Source organism: Dama dama, chromosome 1 (assembly GCF_033118175.1).
Source record: "Dama dama isolate Ldn47 chromosome 1, ASM3311817v1, whole genome shotgun sequence".
NCBI lineage: Eukaryota > Metazoa > Chordata > Mammalia > Artiodactyla > Cervidae > Dama > Dama dama.
In genome coordinates, this window is record NC_083681.1 from 79006720 (window position 1) to 79030379 (window position 23660).

Genomic DNA, 23660 nt, shown 5'->3' on the forward strand with positions numbered 1-23660 from the left:
TCTCGCATTGCAGGTGGATTCCTTACCACCTGAACCACCAGGGAAGCCCATGAGTAAGGATTATAATACTGTACTCACTGGGGTGTCATAGAGCTAAAACACATGTAAAGTTACCGCTAATACTAAGAACCCAAACAAATGTTTGTTTCCTTTCTTGTTTCCAAAAGTGGCTTTTCAAGCAATAAAGCAGGTTGGCTTTTCAAGAAAAAGAAATTGACCTATGAAGTTTTGGAATTAACATTGATGTCATTTCTCTATGAAATCGTCCCCAGTTGCCCCAGTTAGAATTAATGCCTGTTTCTGCTTAAACAGCACATGCTTGTTTCTTTCCCTTCTGCCTTGTATCCAGTCTAGATATCTAAATGACCAGCTCCCCCACTGGATGACTGTTTCCCAAGGGCAGCGTCAGGTGCATTTCCTTTTCTGTCCACAATACAGTATTGGGCTTATCTTCAGAGACCTGAAGTAGATATGTGCTTCATTCAACAAGGATTTATCAACTGCCCTGCTACACACCAGTTGCTGATTGCCATTTCTGGCAGAATCTACATGATTCTATTATCATGTAATAAGATGTAGTCTCTGCTCTTCATAGTCTGGTGTATTAATAAATGTTGGTGGGAATGTGGCTTTTGGTTAGGCTCTCTTAGGGAATTTTTTAAAAAACATATCTAGCTTCTTTTTAAAAGAATTTTTACTGTGAAACACATTATGTGTAAGTAGTGACTAAATATAAAGGTAAAAATATGTTGTGTATGCATATAGTCTTTAATAAAATCATTGAACAATCATAAAAATTGTTGGTTGGTAAATAAATGAAAAGTAAAGATGAGTGTTTCGTGTCTGGGAGCAGAACTTCAGTTACTGACACTTTGTGGATAAAACTGGGCAAAGAGTAGTAACTGACATGAATATTTACCACATGCCAGTCTCTGTGCTAGGTACACTACAGAGTAACTTGTTTAGTCCTTCTCAGAATATTTCCATAAGAAAATTGTTACCCCATGTTACAGAAAACAGAACTGGGGCCCAGAGTGGTTTGGTAGCTTGCTGGTATCAGACACTGATAAGTAACTTGCCAGGAAGTGCCAGGCAAGCTGCTGACACCAGCGTAAAGAGAAGAAAAAATTCTGAGGCTTCCCATGAAGTAACAGCCGAGGCTTATGATACTGACTTACCTGAGCAACTGTGAGAAGACAGGAAATGAATATTGTGATAAGCCAACCACTGCCAAAATGCCACACTATTACCCAAGCCAGGGCTTCCAAAATCAAGATCTGGGCAAGGTGAAGGAAGAAGAACCCCAGGTTGGCTTTGAACATATTCATGGTCTCTAATGTCCTCCGCAGTTCTTGGAAATCTTCCACCAACTGGGACTGTGAGATAAACATGCAAGAAAGAAATTAGTTCCTTCAGCGGAGAGGGAGCACAGATGAACATAATTATTAATCTATTTTATCATGTATAATGCCTTAATTTTAAGAATAAACATTTATTTAATAAATAAAATTAAGCATAATTTACACAAAAAAAATGAAACCTAAAAAAAAATTAGCAAAAAGCTAAATGCTTAAAACAAGTTATGATAATTTTTTTTTTTTTTTTCTGGAGAAGAGACAGATGAGTAGTGATGTGTAAACTGTCCTCAAATGGTTATAGGACATATAATTTACCTTTTTGTGTGTGGATGGGGAAGTTCACTGAACAGATACATAACTCTAACAATTCTCTTTTTAACTGATTAATTAAAAATATTCTTGATGCAGATCATTTCTTTTGAAGTCTTTATTGAATTTGTGGCAATATTGCTTTTTATTTATTTATTTATTTATTTATTTATTTATTTATTTATTTTTTGCTGTGAGGCATGTGCGATCTTGGTCCCCTGACAAGGGATCAAACCTGCATCCCCTGCATTGAAAGAAGAAGTCTTAATGACTGTGCTGCCAGGGAATCCCCTGAAAAGTAGTTTTCTACTTTTCAAAACAAAGAGTTTTATTGATATGTAGGTGATGAACAATGTTGCATTGGTCTCACGTATACAGCAAATGATATATATGTGTGTATATATATACACGTTGTTTCTTCAGAATCTATTCCATTGTAGACCATTATGAGATACTGAACATAGATCCCTGCCAAACAGTTGGTCCTTGTTGCTTGTCTGTTTTATATGTAGAAGTGTGTATTTATTAATAATAGTTGTCTTTTTAAATCAATGTGTTGTTTGATCTCTGATTATACTTTCGGGATCTTTGCTATCTATACAGATCTCTGTTACTTTCTATGTTATCAGCTATTTAGCGTGTGCAAAAGACTCCTTTAGGAAAGATAGAGTTCACTTAGATGAGCTCAAAGGATGAATTTCCTGTGAGATGCTCAGAAGCCCTACAGGAATGATACAGGGTCTCCTGTGGTATTAGCGTGTGTGTCCATTGGTTGGAGGAGTCCTGATTCTGTGTACAAGTACTGTGCTTATGTATGTACGTCAAGTACTAGCACTGATTTACGAACTTGCATGTACTCGAGAGTCAGTGAAAGGCCTGGGAAGAAATATCTCCTTAGCTTAATAAATATAATGTGCTCAAAACTCAGACTGTTGAGAAAGTGACCAGGGTATAAGAATGAAAACTTGATTGTTCAGATGTAAAAGAGAAGAGAAATTTGAAATAATAATAAAAAAGAGCTATGAGCATAATCCTAGAAGCAAGAAAATTCATTTCAAAATTCACTGATAAAACTTTTAAATGATCCAATGTCTGGGAAAGGTCTGGATGGGCTCACCTGTAGAGGCCCAATGAACATCAGATTCTTGCAGCCATAGATAACTTTAATAGATCACACAAATGTGCTAGTCTACAAAGGAGTCTGAAATAGAGTACTTGGGTGCAAAAATAAAAAATGAAAGACGCTCTCTGTTCATTTCCAAGGGAAACCGTTCATATCAGAGTAATGCAAGTCTGAGCTCTGATCACTAATGCTGAAGAAGCTGAAGTTGGATGGTTCTCTGAAGACCTACAAGACCTTCTAGAACTAACACCAAGAAAAGATGTCCTTTTCATCATCAGTTCAGTTCAGTGGCTCAGTCGTGCAACCAAATGGACTGCTGCAAGCTAGGCTTCCCTGTCCATCACCAACTCCCGGAGCTTACTCAAACTCATGTCCATTTAGGTGGTGATTCCATCCAACCATCTCATCCTCTGTCATCCCCTTCTCCTCCCACATTCAATCTATCCCAGCATCAGGGTCTTTGCAAATGAGTCAGTTCTTTGCATCAGGTGGCCAAAGTATTGCAGTTTCAGCTTCAGCATCAGTCCTTCCAATGAATATTCAGGACTGATCTCCTTTAGGATGGACTGGTTGGATCTCCTTGCAGTCCAAGGGACTCTCAAGATTCTTCTCCAACACCACGGTTCAAAAGCATCATTTCTTCAGTGCTTAGTTTTCTTTCATCCTAAGGGATTAAAATGCAAAAGTAGAAAGTCAAAAGGTACCTGGAGTAACAGGCAAGCATGGCCTTGGAGTACAAACTGAAGCTGGGCAGATGCTAACAGAGTTTTGTGAAGGGAACACACTGGTCATAACAAACACCCTCTTCCAACAACATAATAGATGACTCTACACATGGACATTACCAGATGGTCAATACCGAAATCAGATTGATTATATTCTTTGCAGCCAAAGATAGAGAAGCTCTATACATCAGCAAAAACAAGACTGGGAGCTGATTATGGCTCAGATCATGAAGTCCTTATTGCCAAATTCAGACTTAAATTGAAGAAAGTAGGGAAAACCACTAGGCCATTCAGGTGTGAACTTGCAGTTATACAGTGGAAGTGAGAAATAGATTCAAGGGATAAGATCTGATAGACAGTGCCTGAAGAACTATGGACAGAGGTTCATAATATTGTACTGGAGGTGGTGATCAAAATCATCCCCAAGGAAAAAAAATGCAAAACGGCAAAGTGAAGCCTGAAGAGGTCTTACAAATAGCTGAGAAAAGAAGAGAAGTGAAAGGCAAAGGAGAAAAAGAAAGATATACCTACCTGAATGCAGAGTTCCAGAGAATAGCAGGGAGAGATAAGAAAGCCTTCCTCAGCAATCAATGCAAAGACATAGAGGAAAACAATAGAATGGAAAAGGCTGGAGATCTCTTCAAGAAAATTAGATATACCAAGGGAAAATTTCATACAAAGATGGGCTCAATATAAGGGACAGAAATGATATGGACGTAACAGAAGCAGAAGATATTAAGAAGAGGTGGCAAGAATACACAGAAGAACTGTACAAAAAAGATCTTAATGAACCAGATAACCACGATGGTGTTGTGATCACTCACCTACAGCCATACATGCAGGAGTGTGCAGTCAAGTGGGCCTTAGGAAGCATCACTACCAACAAAGGTAGCAGAAGTGATAGAATTCCAGCTGAGCTATTTCAAATCCTAAAAGATGATGCTGTTAAAGTGCTGCATTTAATATGCCAGCAAATTTGGGAAACTCAGCAGTGGCCACAGGACTTGAAAAATCAATTTTCATTCTAATCCTAAAGAAAGGCAATGCCAAAGGATGTTCCAACTTCTGCACAATTGCCATCATTCCACACGCTAACAAAGTAATGCTTAAAATTCTCCAAGGAGGCTTCAACAGTACATGAACCGAGAACATCCAGATGTTCAAGTTGGGTTTAGAAGAGGCAGAGGAAGCAGAAATCAAATTGCTAACATCTGTTGGATCATAGAGAAAGCAAAGGAATTCCAAAAGACATCTACTTCTGCTTCACTGACAATGCTAAAGCCTTTAAACATGTGGATCACAAAAAACTGGAAAATTCTTCAATAGCTGGGAATACCAGAGCGCCTTACCTACCTCCTGAGCAACCTGTATGCAGGCCAAGAAGCAACAGTTAGAACTGGACATGGAACAATGGAGTGGTTCCAAATTGGGAAAGGAGTACATCAAGGCTGTGTGTTGTCACCCTGCTTATTTAACTTCTATGCAGAGTGCATAATGAAAAATGTTGGGCTGGATGAAGCAGAAGCTAGAATCAAGATTGCCAGGAGAAATATCAATAACCTCAAATATGCAGATGACACCACCCTTATGGCAGAAAGTGAACAGGAACTAAAGAGCCTCTTGATGAAGGTGAAAATGAGAGTGAAAAAGCTGGTTTAAAATGCAACATTCAAAAATGAAGATAATGGCAACCAGTCCCATGATTTCATGACAAACAGATGGGGTAAACAATTAAAATAATGACAGACTTTACTTTCTTGGGCTCCAAAATCACTGCAGATTGTGACTGCAGCCATGGAACTAAACTTTGCTTGCTCCTTGGAAGAAAAGCAGTGACAAACCTAGACAACATATTAAAAAGCAGAGACATTACTTTGCCAACAAATGTCTGTCTAGTGAAAGCTATGGTTTTTCCTGTAGTCATGTTTGGATGTGAGAATTGGACTATAAAGAAGTTTGAGCACTGAAGAATTGATGGTTTTGAACTGTGGTGTTGGAGAAGACTCTTGAGAGTCTCTTGGACAGCAAGGAGCTCAAACCAGTCCATCCTAAAGCAAATCAGTCATGAATATCCATTGGAAGGGCTGATGTTGAAGCTGCAGTTCCAAATTTGGCCACCTAATAGGAAGAGCTGACTCATTTGAAAAGACCCTGATGCTGGGAAAGATTGAAGGCACAAGGAGAAGGGGATGACAGAGAATGAGATGGCTGGATGGGCATCACTGACTCAATGGATATGAGTTTGAACAAGCTCTGGGAAATGGTGAAGGACAGGGAAGCCTGCTGTGCTGCAGTCCATGAGGTCACAATGAGTCACACAACCTAGTGACTGAACAATTGCAACAGAGCATTTCCGTGATTTTACCATCACGTTCACTGTACTGTTGGGGTCACTAAAGCCCAGAAGGGTGGTTAATGTGAAATCCTCCACACGTGATGGAAGCTGGACTTAAGCCTGTACTTCCTGACTTTCAGTTCTGTGCTCAAACACTAATTGTCTACATACATATCTCTGGGTAATCACAGATGCACAAAGAAAATTCATATCAGATCTTTACCCTCAGGGATCAGCACTGTTTTAGATAATAATTATAGCTCTCAGCCATGAATGGGATTATCTTTTCCTTAGAGAAAATATTTAGGAAAAACAACTAAACTCTGCACCATTTCCTCTTTTTAGCCTAGGGCATCCTGCCCTAAATGATTCTGTAAATTTAGAGGGTTGTAAGTTACTTGTGTGCCTGTTGTAATTACAGTATCTAAAGTTTATTGGACACTTGCTACATTCCAGAAACTGTTCTAAGCATTTTAAATGCCTTTAACTCTTTCAGTAATCTCCCAATATCACTTAATGTGGTTTGTTCTATTGTTGCTATTTTACAGAGAGAGAAACTGAACCACAGACAGGTTTGGTAACTGGCCTAGACTCATATCCCACAGTCTCAAGCCCTTCAAATCAGGGTCCCAAGATGGATGGGCCATGGTAGAAAGTTGTGACCAAACGTGGTCAGAAGGGAATGGCAAACCACTTCAGTATTCTTGCCTCAAGAATCCCATGAACAGGATGAAAAGGCTAAAGCTATGAAACTGAAACAGGAGCCTCCCAGGTAAGTAGATATCGAATATGCTACTGGGGAAGAGTAGAGAAATAGCTCCAGAAAGAATATGAGACTAGGCCAAGGCAGAAATGACGCCCAGTTATGGATATGTTTAATGGCGAAAGTAAAGTCCAATGAAGAAAACAACAATATTGCATAGGGACCTGGAAAGTTAGGTCCATGAATTAAGATAAACTGGACATGGTCAAGCAGGAGATGGCAAGAGTGAACATCAGCATTTTAGGAATCAGTGAACTACAATGTATGGGAATGGGTGAATTTAATTCACAGGACCATTATATTTACTACTGTCAGCAAGAATCCCTTATAAGAAATGGAGTAGCCATCATAGTCAACAAAAGAGTCTAAAATGCAGTACCTGGGTGCAGTCTCAAAAATGAGAGTATGACCTCTGTTTGATTCCAAGGCAAACCATTCAGTGTCACAGTAATCCAAATCTATACCCCCACCACTAATGCTGAAGAAGCTGAAGTTGAATGATTCTCTGAAGACCTACCAGACCTTCTAGAACTGACACCAAAAAAAGATGTCCTTTTTGTCATAGGGAATTGGAATGCAAAAGTAGGAAGTCAAGAGACACCTGGAGTAATAGGTAAGTTTGGCCTTGGGGTACAAAATGAAGCCAGGCAAAGGCTAACAAATTTTTGCCAAGAGAATGCACTGGTCATAGCAAACACTCTCTTCCAATAACACAAGAAACGACTCTACACATGGCTATCACCAGATCATCAATGCTGAAATCAGATTGATTATATTCTTTGCAGCCAAAGATGGAGAAGCTCTATACATCAGCAAAAACAAGACCAGGAGCTGATTATGGCTCAGATCATGAACTCCTTATTACAAAATTCAGACTTAAATTGAAGAAAGTAGGGAAAACCAGTAGGCCATTCAGGTATGAAGTTGCAGTTATACAGTGGAAGTGACAAATAAATTCAAGGGATAAGATCTGATAGATTGTCTGAAGAACTATGGACAGAGGTTCATAACATTGTACTGGAGGCGATGATCAAAATCATCCCCAAGGAAAAGAAATGCAAAAAGGCAAAATGGTGTCAGAGGAGGTCTTACAAATAGCTGAGAAGAGAAGTGAAAGGCAAGGAGAAAAGGAAAGATATACCCAACTGAATGCAGATTTCCAGAGAATAGCAAGTAGCGATAAGAAAGCATTCTTATGTAAACAAAGCAAGAAGCAGAGGAAAATAATAGAATGGAAAACACTAGAGATCTCTTCAACAGAATTGGAGATGTCAAGGGAACATTTCATGCAAAGATGGACACAATAAAGGACAGAAATGGTAAAGACCTAACAGAAAAGAAGCTATTAAGAAGATGAGGCAAGAATAAATAGAATTATACAAAAAAGCTCTAATGATCCAGATAACCACGATCATATGGTCATTCACCTAGAGCCAGACATTTTGGAGTGTGAAGTCAAGTGGGCCTTAGAAAGCATTGATATGAACAGTGCTAATGGAGGTGATGTAGTGCTAATGGAGGTGGTGGAATTCCAGCTGAACTACTTCAAATCCCAAAAGAAAATGCTATTATAGTGTTACACTTGATATGTCAGGAAATTTGGAAAATTCAGCAGTGGCCACAGGACTTGAAATATCAATTGTCATTCCAATTCCAAAGGAAGGCAATGCCAAAGAACATTCAAAGTACCACATAATTGCTCTCACTTCACATGCTAGCAAGGTAATGCTCAAAATCCTTCCAATTAGCCTTCAACAGTACATGAACTGAGAACTTACAGATATACAATTTGGATTTAGAAAAGGCAGAGGAACCAAAGATCAAATTACCAATACCTGTTGAATCATAGAAGAAGCAAGAGAATTCCAAAAATTAAAAATAAAAAAAAAAGGGGGGGAGGAGCCAAGATGGCAGAGGAGTAAGATGGGGAAACCACTTTCTCTCCTACAAGTTCATCAAAAGAATAACTGAACGCAGAGCAAACTTCACAAAACAACTTCTGATCGCTAGCTGAGGTCATCAGGCACCCAGAAAAGCAGCCCATTGTCTTCTAAAGGAGGTAGGACAAAATATAAAGGATAAAAAGTGAGACAAAAGAGATAAGGACGGAGATCCGTCCCAGGAAGGGAGTCTCAATAGAGGACATTTCCAGACACTGGGAAACCCTCACACTGGCGGACCTTGGGGAAGTGTTCGAATCTCAGAGGGCAACCTGACTGGGAGGGAAGCAATAAATAAAACCCACAGATTAGGAGCCTAAAAGCAACTCCCAGCAGAAAAGTACCCCAGACACCTGCATCCGCCACAAGCAAGCAGGGGTGGAACAGAGAGGAGCGGGCGGCATTGCTTGGGGTAGAGTCGGGCCTGAGTGCCCTGAAGACAATCTTAGGGAGCTTTTGTGAGTTGCCAACTTGAACTGTGGGAGAGCAAAAGAGAGAGAGAAAATTTACCGGCCCAAACACACTGCCGGCCATTTGCAGAACAAAGGGACTGAGAAAGTCCAGAGAAGAGCTCACAGGCTGCAGACTGGCCCAGCGCTCCCGGAGGCAGGAGGCAGGGGGGAGGGGAAAGGGACAGGCTTGGCCCCAAGGACCGCATCCCCTGCCGCACTGCAAACAGGCCTCCACTTTCTAATCAAAGACCTCCTGAGACTCTGGATGGTCGACATCTGCCGGGAGGGTCATGGCGAGACACAGCGCGCAGGGACCCGACAGGCACGGGCGGGGACTGGAGATGGGGACACGGAGGGCAGAAGGCGCACGCACCCAACTTGAGCCAGTGGAAACTGAGACTGGGACCGCAGAAGGGAGTGGGTGCGCCGCACCCGGGGAGAGTGCGCCCGTCAAGCCCCTGGCTGCCTGGACCGCTCTGACGGGGAAGGCACAAAGAGCAGGTGCAGCTTTTTGTTCCGCGCTTTTGTGGAACACCCGAGGGCTGGAACAGCACGCAGCGCGGGGCGCACTCCATATAGAGCATCCGGGAGCCTGAGCAGCGCAGACGGAGAAAGCAGCACCGGTTCCTCCCCACAGCGGGACGGAACTAGCTACCTGAATAAGAGTCCACCTCCGCCCCGCCTGTGTCAGGGCAGAAATGAGGCTCTGAAGAGACCGGCAAACAGAAGCCAAATAAACAAAGGGAACTGCTTCAGAAGGGACTGGTGCAACAGATTAAAATCCCTGTAGGTAACACCAACTACACCGGAAGGGGCCTGTAGATATCGAGAAGTGTAAGCTAGAACGAGGAGCTATCTGAAACTGAGCCGAACCCGCACTGAATGCAACAGCTCCAGAGAATTTCCTAGATATATTTTTACCTTTTTTTTTTTAAGTAAGAAAAAAAAAATTATTTTAATTTTTTTTCTCTTTTATTTTCCTTTAAAATTCCCTATTACTCCCAAATTACTCCTTAACTTTCATTTTCATAGATTATTACGATTTTTTTAATTAGGAAAAAAATTTTTTTCTTCTTTTTTTTTCCTTTTTCTCTTCTATTTTCTAACTATTTTTCTTTTTCTCTTATTTCTTTTAAAGGCCTCTAGTACTCTTCTACTACTCCTTAATTTTCACTTTCAATACACTATAACCTTACAAAAAAAAGAGAAGCCCTATTCCAGACAAAGCAATCTAAACAAGATGAAAAGGCAGAGAAATACCCAGCAGGTAAAGGAACATGAAAAATGCCCACCAAGTCAAACAAAAGAGGAGGAGATAGGGAATCTACCTGAAAAAGAATTTAGAATAATGATAAGAAAAATGATCCAAAATCTTGAAAACAAAATGGAGTTACAGATAAATTGCCTGCAGACAAAGATTGAGAAGATGCAAGAAATGTTTAATAAAGACCTAGAAGAAATAAAAAAGAGTCAATTAAAAATGAATAATGCAATGAATGAGATCAAAAACACTCAGGAGGGAACCGAGAGTAGAATAACGGAGATAGAAGATAGGATAAGTGAGGTAGAAGATAAAATGGTGGAAATAAATGAAGCAGAGAGGAAAAAAGAAAAAAGGATCAAAAGAAATGAAGACAACCTCAGGGATCTCTGGGACAATGTGAAACGCCCCAACATTTGAATCATAGGGGTCCCAGAAGAAGAAGACAAAAAGAAAGGCCATGAGAAAATACTCGAGGACATAATAGCTGAAAACTTCCCTAAAATGGGGAGGGAAATAGCCACCCAAGTCCAAGAAACCCAGAGAGTCCCAAACAGGATAAACCCAAGGCGAAACACCCCAAGACACATATTAATCAAATTAACAAAGGTCAAACACAAAGAACAAATACTAAAAGCAGCAAGGGAGAAACAACAAATAACACACAAAGGGATTCCCATAAGGATAACAGCTGATCTATCAATAGAAACCCTCCAGGCCAGAAGGGAATGGCAGGACATACTGAAAGTAATGAAAGAGAATAACCTACAACCTAGATTACTGTACCCAGCAAGGATTTCATTCAGATATGAAGGAGAATTCAAAAGCCTTACAGACAAGCAAAAGCTGAGAGAATTCAGCACCACCAAACCAGCTCTTCAACAAATGCTAAAGGATCTTCTCTAGACAGGAAATGCAGAAAGGTTGTATAAATGTGAACCCAAAACAACAAAGTAAATGGCAATGGGACCACACCTATCAATAATAACCTTAAATGTAAATGGGCTGAATGCCCCAACCAAAAGACAAAGATTGGCTGAATGGATACAAAAACAAGACCCCTATATATGCTGTCTACAAGGGACCCACCTCAAAACAAGAGACACATACAGACTAAAAGTGAAGGGATGGAAAAAAAATATTTCACGCAAAAGGAGACCAAAAGAAAGCAGGAGTCGCAATACTCATATCAGATAAAATAGACTTTCAAATAAAGGATGTGAAAAGAGACAAAGAAGGACACTACATAATGATCAAAGGATCAATCCAAGAAGAAGATATAACAATTATAAATATATATGCACTCAGCATAGGAGCACTGCAATATGTAAGGCAAATGCTAACGAGTATGAAAGGGGAAATTAACAATAACACAATAATAGTGGAAGACTTTAATACCGCACTCACACCTATGGATAGATCAACTAAACAGAAAATTAACAAGTAAACACAAACCTTAAATGACACAATGGAGCAGCTAGACCTAATTGATATCTATAGGACATTTCATCCCGAAACAATCAACTTCACCTTTTTCTCAAGTGCACATGGAACCTTCTCCAGAATAGATCACATCCTGGGCCATAAATCTGGTCTTGGAAAATTCAAAAAAATTGAAATCATTCAGTCATCTTTTCTGACCACAGTGCAGTAAGATTAGATCTCAATTACAGGAAAAATAATTGTTAAAAATTCCAACATATGGAGGCTAAATAACACTCTTCTGAATAACCAACAAATCATAGAAGAAATCAAAAAAGAAATCAAAATATGTATAGAAATGAATGAAAATGAAAACACAACAACCCAAAACCTATGGGACACTGTAAAAGCAGTGCTAAGGGGAAGGTTCATAGCATTACAGGCTTACATCAAGAAACAAGAAAAAAGCCAAATAAACAACCTAACTCTACACCTAAAGCAATTAGAGAATGAAGAAATGAAGAACCCCAGGGTTAGCAGAAGGAAAGAAATCTTAAAAATTAGGGCAGAAATAAATGCAAAAGAAATGAAAGAGAACATAGCAAAAATCAACAAAGCTTAAAGCTGGTTTTTTGAAAAAATAAACAAAATTGACAAACCATTAGCAAGACTCATTAAGAAACAAAGAGAGAAGAACCAAATTAACAAAATTAGAAATGAAAATGGAGAGATCACAACAGACAACACTGAAATACAAAGGATCATAAGAGACTACTACCAGCAGCTCTATGCCAATAAAATGGACAACTTGGAAGAAATGGACAAATTCTTAGAAAAGTATAACTTTCCAAAACTGAACCAGGAAGAAATAGAAGATCTTAACAGACCCATCACAAGCAAGGAAATTGAAACTGTAATCAAAAATCTTCCAGCAAACAAAAGCCCAGGACCAGATGGCTTCACAGCTGAATTCTACCAAAAATTTAGAGAAGAGCTAACACCTATCTTACACAAACTCTTCCAGAAAATTGCAGATGGAGGTAAACTTCCAAACTCATTCTATGAGGCCACCATCACCCTAATTCCAAAACCAGACAAAGACGCCACAAAAAAAGAACTACAGGCCAATATCACTGATGAACATAGATGCAAAAATCCTTAACAAAATTCTAGCAAACAGAATCCAACTACATATTAAAAAAAATCATACACCATGACCAAGTGGGCTTTACCCCAGGATGCAAGGATTCTTTAATATCCGCCAATCAATCAATGTAATACACCACATTAACAAATTGAAAGATAAAAACCATATGATTATCTCAATAGATGCAGAGAAAGCCTTTGAAAAAATTCAACACTCATTTATGATTAAAACTCTCCAGAAAGCAGGAATAGAAGGAACATACCTCAACATAATAAAAGCTATATATGACAAACCCACAGCAAGCATCACCCTCAATGGTGAAAAATTGAAGGCATTTCCCCTGAAATCAGGAACAAGACAAGGGTGCCCACTCTCACCACTACTATTCAACATAGTGTTGGAAGTTCTGGCCACAGCAATCAGAGCAGAAAAAGAAGTAAAAGGAATCCAGATAGGAAAAGAAGAAGTGAAACTCTCGCTGTTTGCAGATGACATGATCCTCTACATAGAAAACCCTGAAGACTCTTCCAGAAAATTACTAGAGCTAATCAATGAATACAGTAAAGTTGCAGGATATAAAATTAACACACAGAAATCCCTTGCATTCCTATATACTAACAATGAAAAAACAGAAAGATAAATTAAGGAAACAATACCATTCACCATTGCAACAAAAAGACTAAAATACTTAGGAGTATATCTACCTAAAGAAACAAAAGACCTATACATAGAAAACTATAAAACACTGATGAAAGAAATCAAAGAGGACACAAACAGATGGAGAAACATACAATGCTAATGGATTGGGAGAATCCATATTGTCAAAATGGCTATTCTACCCAAAGCAATCTATAGATTCAATGCAATCCCTTTCAAGCTACCAATGGTATTTTTCACAGAACGAGAACAAATAATTTCACAATTTGTATGGAAATACAAAAAACCTCAAATAGCCAAAGTAATCTTGAGAAAGAAGAATGGAACTGGAGGAATCAACCTGCCTGACTTCAGTCTCTTCTACAAAGCCACAGTCATCAAGACAGTATGGTACTGGCACAAAGACACAAATATAGATCAATGGAACAAAATAGAAAGCCCAGAGATAAATCCACAAACCTATGGACACCTTATCTTTGACAAAGGAGGCAAGGCTATACAATGGAAAAAAGACAACATCTTTAACAAGTGGTGCTGGGAAAACTGGTCAACCACTTGTAAAAGAATGAAACTAGAACACTTTCTAACACCATACACAAAAATAAACTTAAAATGGATTAAAGATCTAAATGTAAGACCAGAAACTATAAAACTCTAGAGGAGAACATAGGCAAAACACTCTCTGACATAAATCATAGCAAGATCCTCTATGACCCACCTCCCAGAATATTGGAAATAAAAGCAAAAATAAAGAAATGGGACCTAATTAAACTTAAAAGCTTTTGCACTACAAAGAAACTATAAGTAAGGTGAAAAGACAGCCCTCAGAATGGGAGAAAATAATAGCAAATGAAGAAACAGACAAAGGATTAATCTCAAAAGTATACAAGCAACCCCTGAAGCTCAATTCCAGAAAAATAAATGACCCAATCAAAAAATGGGCCAAAGAACTAAACAGACATTTCTCCAGAGAAGACATACAGATGGCTAACAAACACATGAAAAGATGTTCAACATTACTCATTATTAGAGAAATGCAAATCAAAACCACAATGATGTACCATGACACGCCAGTCAGGATGGCTGTTATCCAAAAGTCTACAAGCATTAAATGCTGGAGAGGGTGTGGAGAAAAGGGAACCCTCTTACACTGTTGGTGGGAATGCAAACTAGTACAGCCGCTATGGAGAACAGTGTGGAGATTTCTTAATAAACTGGAAGTAGAACTGCCATATGACCCAGCAATCCCACTTCTGGGCATACACACCGAGGAAACCAGATCTGAAAGAGACACGTGCACCCCAATGTTCATCACAGCACTGTTTATAATAGCCAAGACATGGAAGCAATCTAGATGTCCATCAGCAGATGAATGGATAAGGAAGCTGTGGTACATATACACCATGGAATATTACTTAGCCTTTGAAAAGAATTCATTTGAATCAGTTCTAATGAGATGGATGAAACTGGAGCCCATTATACAGAGTGAAGTAAGCCAGAAAGATAAAGAACATTATAGCATACTAACACATATATATGGAATTTAGAAAGATGGTAATGATAACCCTATATGTGAAACAGAAAAAGAGACACAGAAGTACAGAACAGACTTTTGACCTCTGTGGGAGAAGGTGAGGGTGGGATGTTTCAAAAGAACAGCATATATATTATCTATGGTGAAACAGATCACCAGCCCAGGTTGGATGCATGAGACAAGTGCTCTGGCCTGGTGCACTGGGAAGACCCAGAGGAATCGGGTGGAGAGGGAGGTAGGAGGGGGGATCACGATGGGGAATGCGTGTAACTCTATGGCTGATTCATATCAATGTATGACAAAACCCACTGAAATGTTGTGAAGTAATTAGCCTCCAACTAATAAAAAATAAAAAATTAAAAAAAAATAAATTAAAAGAAAAAAAAATCTGCTTCACTAACTACACTAATACGCCTCTGCGTTTACTGTTTCTTCTGATCCTTTGTGGATCACAACAAGCCATGAAAAATTCTTAACGAGATGGGAGTACTAGACCATCTTACCAGCCTCCTGAGAAACCTCTATGCATGACAAGAAGCAACAGTTTGAACGAGACTTGGAACAATGGACTGGTTCAAAATTGGGACAGGAGTACATCAAGGCTGTATATTGTCACCCTGCTTATTTAATTTATATGCAGAGTACATCATGTGAAATGCTGTGCTGAATGAAGCAGAAGCTGAATAAGATTGCTGGGAGAAATATCAACAACTTCAGATAAGATCATACCACTCTGATGGCAGAAAGTGAAGAGGAACTAAAGAGTCTGTTGATGAAGGTGAAAGAGGAAGGTAAAAAATCTGGCTTCAAACTCGGCATTCAAAAAATGAAGATCATGACATTCAGTCCAATCTCTTCATTCAAATAGATGGGGAGAAAATAGAAATAGTGACAGACTTTCTTTTCTTGGTCTCCAAAATTCACTGTAGCTGGTCACTTCAGCCATGAAATTAAAAGATGCTTGCTCTTTAGAAGGAAAGCAGTGAAAAACCTAGATAGCATATTAAAAAGCAGAGACATTAGTTTGCCAACAAAGGTCCATATAGTCAAATATATGGGTTTTCCAGTAGTCATGTATGGATGTGAGAGTTGGACATGAAAGAAGGCTGAGCCTCAAAGAATTATTGCTTTTGAACTGTGGTGTTGGAGAAAACTCTTGTGAGTCCCTTGGACAGCAGGGAGATCAAACCTGTCAATCCTACAGGAAATTAACCCAGGATATTCATTGAAATGATTGATGGTTAAGCTGAAGCTCTAATACACTGGCCACCTGATGGAAGAACAGACTCATTGGAAAAGACCCTTGTGCCAGGAAAGGTTGAGGGCAGGAAGAGAAGAGGGATAGAGGATGAGATGTTTGGATGGCATCATGCTCTATGGACATGACTTTGCGCAAACTCTGGGAGATAGTGAGGGAACATGGAGGCCTAGCGTGCTGCAGTTCACAGGGTCGCAGAGTCAGACGTGACTTACTGACCGAACAACAGCATCTCGGCTCCTACACCTTGTCACAGGAACCGGGCTCTGTGTCCAGGCTGTCTGCCTGAGGGCACACTCATCTCAGTACAGTGCATTGCTTCCTGACACACAGCCTTGAGGGATGCACATGGGCCTAAGGAGTCAGCCTAAGTATTCATCTTGGGCCTGCATGTAACCAGTCCTCTTTCCTCAGATTCCTCCTATCCCCTTGTGAGTTTGTTTCTTCATTTCTTTTTTTGTTTGTTTGTTTCTTCATTTCTTAAAGTGGAAATATAATTCTTTTTATTTCTGCCTCACAGTGATATCTGGATCACCACTTTGTACAAAGTATTTCAAAAGAATGGTACAATTGTAAGCTGTTTTAAAACATGAAGAGCAAAAAAAAAAAAAAAAAAAAAAAAAAAATGCAGTGCTTAATATTAGTTAAATCCCTTTAAGCTTTATGTGCAATCATTCTAGTGAATTCTAGTTTTATGGAGGCCCTGCCCTCTGAAGACAGTTTTTCAGTCAACCAAATCCTTGGCGAAAGAAAAGTGGTGCTTTTCGTGGGGAATACCCAAAGGTTTGGAGCCAGAAGGAGGTGAACTGGAGTTCCTGTTCTTTGCTTTTCAGAAGGTAGTTTATTCTCCTAGAATTGTAATTTCTCTGATTGTAAAAAGAACTATAGTTAGGATATAGTCACATCATTGATTCAACAGCTATTTATGGAATTCCTACTACAAGTCCAATCCTGTGCCGGTAGGTACTGAGGACACATAGTCTCTGCTCTCATGGAAACTAACAGCGAGCATCAAACAATTATAAGAAGTCATGGAAAAAGAAAAGTTATGTGTAAGTGGCGTGGCAAGAAGTAGGTAGTTAGACACATGGAATTACTGTTTGGCACAGGGCCAAGCATTCCATTCCTTTGTTTCTCAGAGGTTTAAGAATTCTGAGGATCTCAGGAGGATGACATTATTTTGAAATACTTGGAATCCTCTTATTTATGCTATTGCAGACCCTCTCAGACATGATGGCTGGTTTCCCACAGAAAAGGATAAGTTGGCCTTGAAATATACCTTGTCCCCATCCCTCTGCATACTCCTGAGTCCTGAGACCTCACTCACATTTTTGTTTCTCTCCTGATTGGGCTCTTCTAGAGCAAGCTCTCCGATGAGCAGTGGTTTGAGGTACAACCGCACAATGTCAGGGTCCGGATGCATGGCTCTGAAGACATCCTTTGAATCAGAGAGAACTGTTAGAGTCTTTAAAAAGACATGCTTACAACACAGATATCTCTCCCCTTTTTTATCTCATTCTGTACCGACCTTAGGAATCAGCACAGACTATGTTATAGAGCATTTACTTCTTTTTTTTTTTTTTTTAATTTATTTATTTTTTCAGTGGGTTTTGTCATACATTGACATGAATCAGCAATAGATTTACACGTATTCCCCATCCCTATCCCCACTCCCACCTCCCTCTCCACCCGATTCCTCTGGGTCTTCCCAGTGCACCAGGCTCGAGCACTTGTCTCATGCATCCCACCTGGGCTAGAGCATTTACTTCTAATTCTAGGTTGACACTTCAAATTCATTGTTCAGAATTGTCCTTGAAATTACTCTATGAAAGCCTCACAGTGGTGATCCACCCACTGAGTGCATGGCTTACGAGGCAAGTCCTGGGTAGAAAGTTGATCCCCAAGCATTGGAAGAGATCGTTGTTTATTTTATTGAGCACCAGAAGAAGTAGTTGGCTTTGAGATTATGGGTCATGGTGAATCTTTAGAGTCAAACCTCAGGCTTGGTGTGGAAGTTGCCCACATTATTTGGGGCATGCAGCAACCAAGACTGCCTATGCAAATCACATCTATCAGAGTTTCCCTTTTAGTTCTTGACCAAGGACCAGGGTACAGAGGTTCTTGCATTAAGTTATTTCCAAGGAAAGACAAGTTAAAGTTGATGATGATAAAAAATGTCTAAGAGAGCATGGGAGCAAAGCCCTCAAATTCTTAGTTGTTTAAAGTAGCACTTTCTTGGCTAAGTTTATCACTGAAGAAGCCTTAGCACTCTTTCTAAAACAAAACAAAACAACAACAACAAAAATAAAAATAAAAAAAACACCATAGCATTCTCTGTTGGGGCTTGAGACAGGCACAAAAGAGAGCTGACCCACTATATTTTGCCAAATCCATTCCCATTTTAAGTAGTAACTCCAAGTGGCTATGAGAAGGATGTTGATTCTCAAGTCCTGCTTAAGTTTGGAAATAAGAGATGGAGTTTTTGTTTTTGTGTTTTTTTTTTTTTTTCTCTTTTCAGGAAAGGAGGCTTCTCCAAGACTAAGATACTGAACTTCTTGCTATTATGACTTTGAGAATAGGAAGGATTAAGTATGAAGAGAAATAACCAAGGTTTTAATGTGAATGTGTGGAATCCATACATAATACTTTGGAGTGGTGGTGTTGCCTAGTGCTGATTAAGAAACCGGATCCCCGAGCAGCCTTCCTCCACCTAAGTTCAGTACTTGTGGTGTAATTGTGGACAAGTCTCTTGACCAGTCCACACTCCTGTTTTCTATTCACTAACATGGGAGTGAAAGTAATAGCTACTCAGTATATAAAGTTATTATAGAAATTAAGTGAATTGATTAGAATCTGAGTGGCTTATAGTAAATTCTCAAACATATTAGTTCTCTTTCCTATGTGTATACCTCTGGGCTTCTTTGGTGGCTCAGATGGTAAAGAATTTGCCTGCAATGCAGGAGAGCCCAGTTAGATCCCTGGGTTGGGAAGATCCCCTGGAGAAGACAAAGGCTACCCATTCCAGTATTCTTGCCTGCAGAATTCCATGGACAGAGGAGCTGGTGGACTACAGTCCATGGCGTTGCAAAGAGTTGTACACAACTAAGCGACTAAGACACACAGGGATAACAGCTACCTGCCTTCCTTCTCTTCAATAAAATATCACAGTTCAGAGATTTTCTTTCCATACTCCACTCGGATTGAACTCTGAATTGTTTTAGTGAATACAGTGAACCCTCCATCTTCAAAATCTAAAGCAACTTTAGATATATCTAGAACTACATGCAAGCCTAACATAAAGTATTTTCATATGTGTAGGCTTGTGTGTGTGTGTGTATATATATATATATATATGTATATATATAATCAATGAGGTTATTCAGAGGGGTGCAATATCAACTCTTTAGACTCACTTTTCTAGATTCACTGATGTAAGAAGGGATTTGCATCTGCTAGAACCAGTCCAGGATCTACTATTCATTCTGCCTTTGTACACTTTCTCTGACCCCCTTGGGAAATGCTGCTTTCAAAGATGTGTTTTCGTGTCACATTCAATGAGTCTAAAGTTAGTTTACCTAACCAGGATGAGAGTCATTCGGTGATTACCAATGTGACTAAACGTTTCAGGGTGGCCCATACTGAAAAATCATGTTCTGCCTGTTGTTAAGGAACAGATGAGGGTGAGAAACAGTCTGAGGGATCGAGATCAGAGTGTAGAGGAGGGTGAGGCCCTGGATTTGCATCTTACTCTGAGCAGTCATCCGGAGCCCTGGAACAGTGTGCTGATGCTAATGTTCCTCTGGGTTCACTGTTTCTTCTGATCTTCAGCAAGATTCACAGGTCAACACTGTGACAACAGAGACTGAAGACCCGCAGAGTTTTCCAGAATTGTAAGAACTGCCCTGTTGTGTGGAACTCTTTTCATTGTGTTAATGGGCAGTACAAAAGTGGCTTAGGCAATCTTAGAATATTCAGTTTGAAGGAATGTGCCTATTAGAGTCTAGATACAGAGTAAGTTGTGAAATCTTCTCTAAAGAGTTGTGTTTTTTTTTGTTTTGTTTGTTTGTTTGTTTTGTTTTTAAATTAACTTTCTTTGGCAAGTATGCTCCTCCTGAAGAAAGTCTGGGCTAAATAAGGGAGAGGGAGTAACACCTTTTTTTTTTTTTTTTTTTTTTTTTTTACTGTATCCTGTGTACAAGGTGCTCTATGGGCCAATTCATCATCATCAACTTAGTTTTGTGAGGTTTCATCATTTTTGTTATACATATAAAGACTCCAGATCTCAGGACATTTCCACAGTATGTGGGAGAGCCAGCATTTGAACTCAAGTCTATGTGGCTTTAAAGCTAGGAAGCCATGAAGATCAATTCCAGCCTTAACATGAACAGTTCTTTTCCTGAAAGAAGGGTGACAGAAAGATTGTTTTGGGATCACTATATGCATGCTAGGCAGTTAGTAAAGGTGTTTCCCACCTTAGGTTTTAATCACGTGCATCACTTTGTCTGTGGCCCCAACCAGCTTCTCCAGGTTTACCTCTCACCATACCCTTCAGGCCTCACTCTTTCCAGTGTAAGTTTCCCTGTTCTATAAACATTCCGTGACCCTGTGTAGTTCTGAAGCTTCGTGATACATACTGCTCCCTTTGCCTTGACTGCTTTCCTCCATTTTTTCATCTTAAAAGTTTCTTCTCATTCTTGAACATCCAGATGAAACATGCCTTCCTAACATAGTCAGGGAAGTTATTTATGATCTCTTCCGGGCTCCCATGACACTGTGTTCCTAAAGCTTTTCAAATGATGTTGCAGTGAAACTGTATTCACAAAGGCCTTCTCTAGTGGCTTTTGGCTATTTTGAAGACTGGGACCATGCACTATTGATTAAATTATACCTGATGTTTCTTGCTGTGCCTGGAATATGACATGGGATCAAGAGATGTCTCATGAATAAGGGAAAGGGTGAATGAATAGAGCAGTATATAATTTCTCTAACAAGGAGAAAGTTGAGAAGTATTGAGTTCAAAGGATATGGGTTTTAAGCACTGCTCTCTCTTCCCCACTCTCAGCATCTCTATTTTCTGACCTTTTAATTACTTTATCATCTCTCATTTTTGTCTGTTAACTTTTGATTCACTTCTCAACCATCCTCTCTATTTCCTAACCTATTCATAAATTTACACTGTAGCTCCTCTTAAGACTGATTATTTCCCAAAAGTATCAACACAGAGGAAAGATGTGATTATCTTTGCTTTCACAGTGACTGGAAATCCTGCTGATTTTTTGCTGTTATTTAATGGGGGATGGAAAGCTGTCCTTTATTGGAAGAGCAGTATGATCCCTAGTGGGAGAGACAAGTATGTAAAGTGAGAAGGCCTGAGAAGGATCATGTCTTTAAAATTTAACCACTGTATACAGGCTGTGCCCTGCATCAAGGCACTTGGCCTAGAGGGCACGTGTGGGTTGAAATCCAAGAGACACTCTATTTGCCAAATCTTGTTCTGCAATCAACCAAAGTGTGTGCCTATAAAATTTACACCAAAATATAGCATAGGGAGAAGTGCGGGATGTTGTTTATATTCGGAAAATGCTAAATCTCTCAAGATTCGTTTTGTTTTCTAACTGTGGATACTACTTATTCTCCCACATGGGCTCATTTATTCCTTCATTCATTTATTCAGTCATTACAAAACCTTGTTGAAGACTTAGCTTAGCATCAAAGAGCTTAAGCTTTGGAATCAGATGCCATTAAATGATGATAGTTTTGTATAATTATTATTTGGTTCATCTCAAGTAGGTTGAAATTTCCACAAATTCAGAAAAAAGAAAAGCACCCATAGTGAATATATGTATATAGTCACAAAATCAATATAACTAGAACATAGATTTTGATTTACTTATCTCAAAAAGCTCACCAGGGGACTTCCCTGTCAGTCTGGTGATTAAGGCTCCATGCTTCCAATGGAGGGATGTGGGGTCCATCCCTGTTGGGCAACTAAGGTCCCCCACGCCTTGCAGCACAGCCAAAGAAACAGAAACTCACCAGAATATTCAATACCCAAATGCGGACACCCATTCCTACATCTTTGGGTAATTTCTTTTCTGGTTCCTTCTCAGATCTGACCTGTTTCAAGGCAAATGCTAAATCAAGGTCCCTCGTATTTCTGGAAGATCACAATTTTTGAGTAGGCTGATTTATGGGGAGAATACAGTCTGTGCCCTCGTTCTGGAAAAGATCCACTTTGGAGTGGAGAACGTTTACATGAAGTCACCAAGATTCCCCTCCCCCCTCAGGGATAAACAGAGGGTTATTGTTTTTTTGCAATAACTCACTCTATTATTTGACAACTTTCATTATTTGAGATTTTTTCCTGTGATATACTTACCTGAACTCCAGTCCAGACTCTCTGTCTCCACTGTCCCCACCAAACATGTTCATCTTCCTGGCTTCATTACCTCATAATGGCAACTACCACCCACCTACCTACACGAGTCATCCATCAGGCAGTTTTGACTCCTTACCCCTGCTTACTTACCCAGCCACTTATCCCCTGTTTTAAGTTATGTCTCCTGGTTATCCATCCCCTCATCCTCATTTCTGTTGTCAGTGCCTTATTCAGGACTTCAGCATGTTCCCTGGACTCCTTCCTTCATTTTGATTCTTTATTTATTTATTTATTTATTTTTAACATGGGACCATAACCTATTAACAATGTTGTGATAATTTCAGGTGGACAGCAAAGGGATTCAGCCATTCAGATACCTGTATCCATTCTGCTTTGACTTACTCTTCTTGATCTTCAACCTTTACTTAACCTCCAGGCTGGCATTTGAAAAAGAGTCCCTCTTCATGGCCATTGTCACCCATTGGTACTTTAACTGCCCTTGTCTCTTTACTCTTGTACCTGTTTTTCAACTTGAACCATCATTCAAATGAGAATCAAATTAAAGTTTAATTTTAAAATTAAAAAAAAATGTTCACAGCCCACAAAAGATGCAGTTATTACTGATGACAGCTTTCCTTTTACAAGCAGCTCAGAATCCTGGTTGGTTTCCTTGTAGGACTGGGTGTAGGGAGGGAGGCTGGGCTAGAGAAGTGTCATTACCTGCAGTGGGAGGAGAAGAAGACCTACAGTGATGGTAAAATCCAGAGTCCTTCGCTCAGAACTCAAAACCCTTTCTCCCCCTCCTCCTTCTCTTATCTCATTCTTTACTTCCCACACCCTTCATCCTCTCTTTCTCCTTCTCCTCTTCTCATCCTCAAGCCATCATATTGACCAGGATTGTGTTAAGCAAAGGATGTGGCCAAGCCGGGACACCTATTCTGCTGGTGCTTACTCACGATGTGAACCTGATAAGTATTCCACCTCTGTACACATCCTC

At 39.6% G+C, this 23660-nt stretch overlaps 1 protein-coding gene across 1 annotated transcript in view; it reads right to left on the reverse strand.

Moving 5' to 3' along the window:
- The window catches only part of LOC133069465 (fatty acid desaturase 2-like protein FADS2B), a 55102-nt gene that overhangs the window by 24326 nt on the left and 7116 nt on the right, over nt 1–23660 (reverse strand). The window contains exons 2-3 of the mRNA XM_061161125.1: nt 17612–17722; nt 1179–1376 (exon numbers count right to left, since the gene is read on the reverse strand). Coding sequence (XP_061017108.1) covers nt 1179–1376; nt 17612–17722 — 309 coding nt within the window. The remainder of the gene's footprint in view (nt 1–1178; nt 1377–17611; nt 17723–23660) is intronic.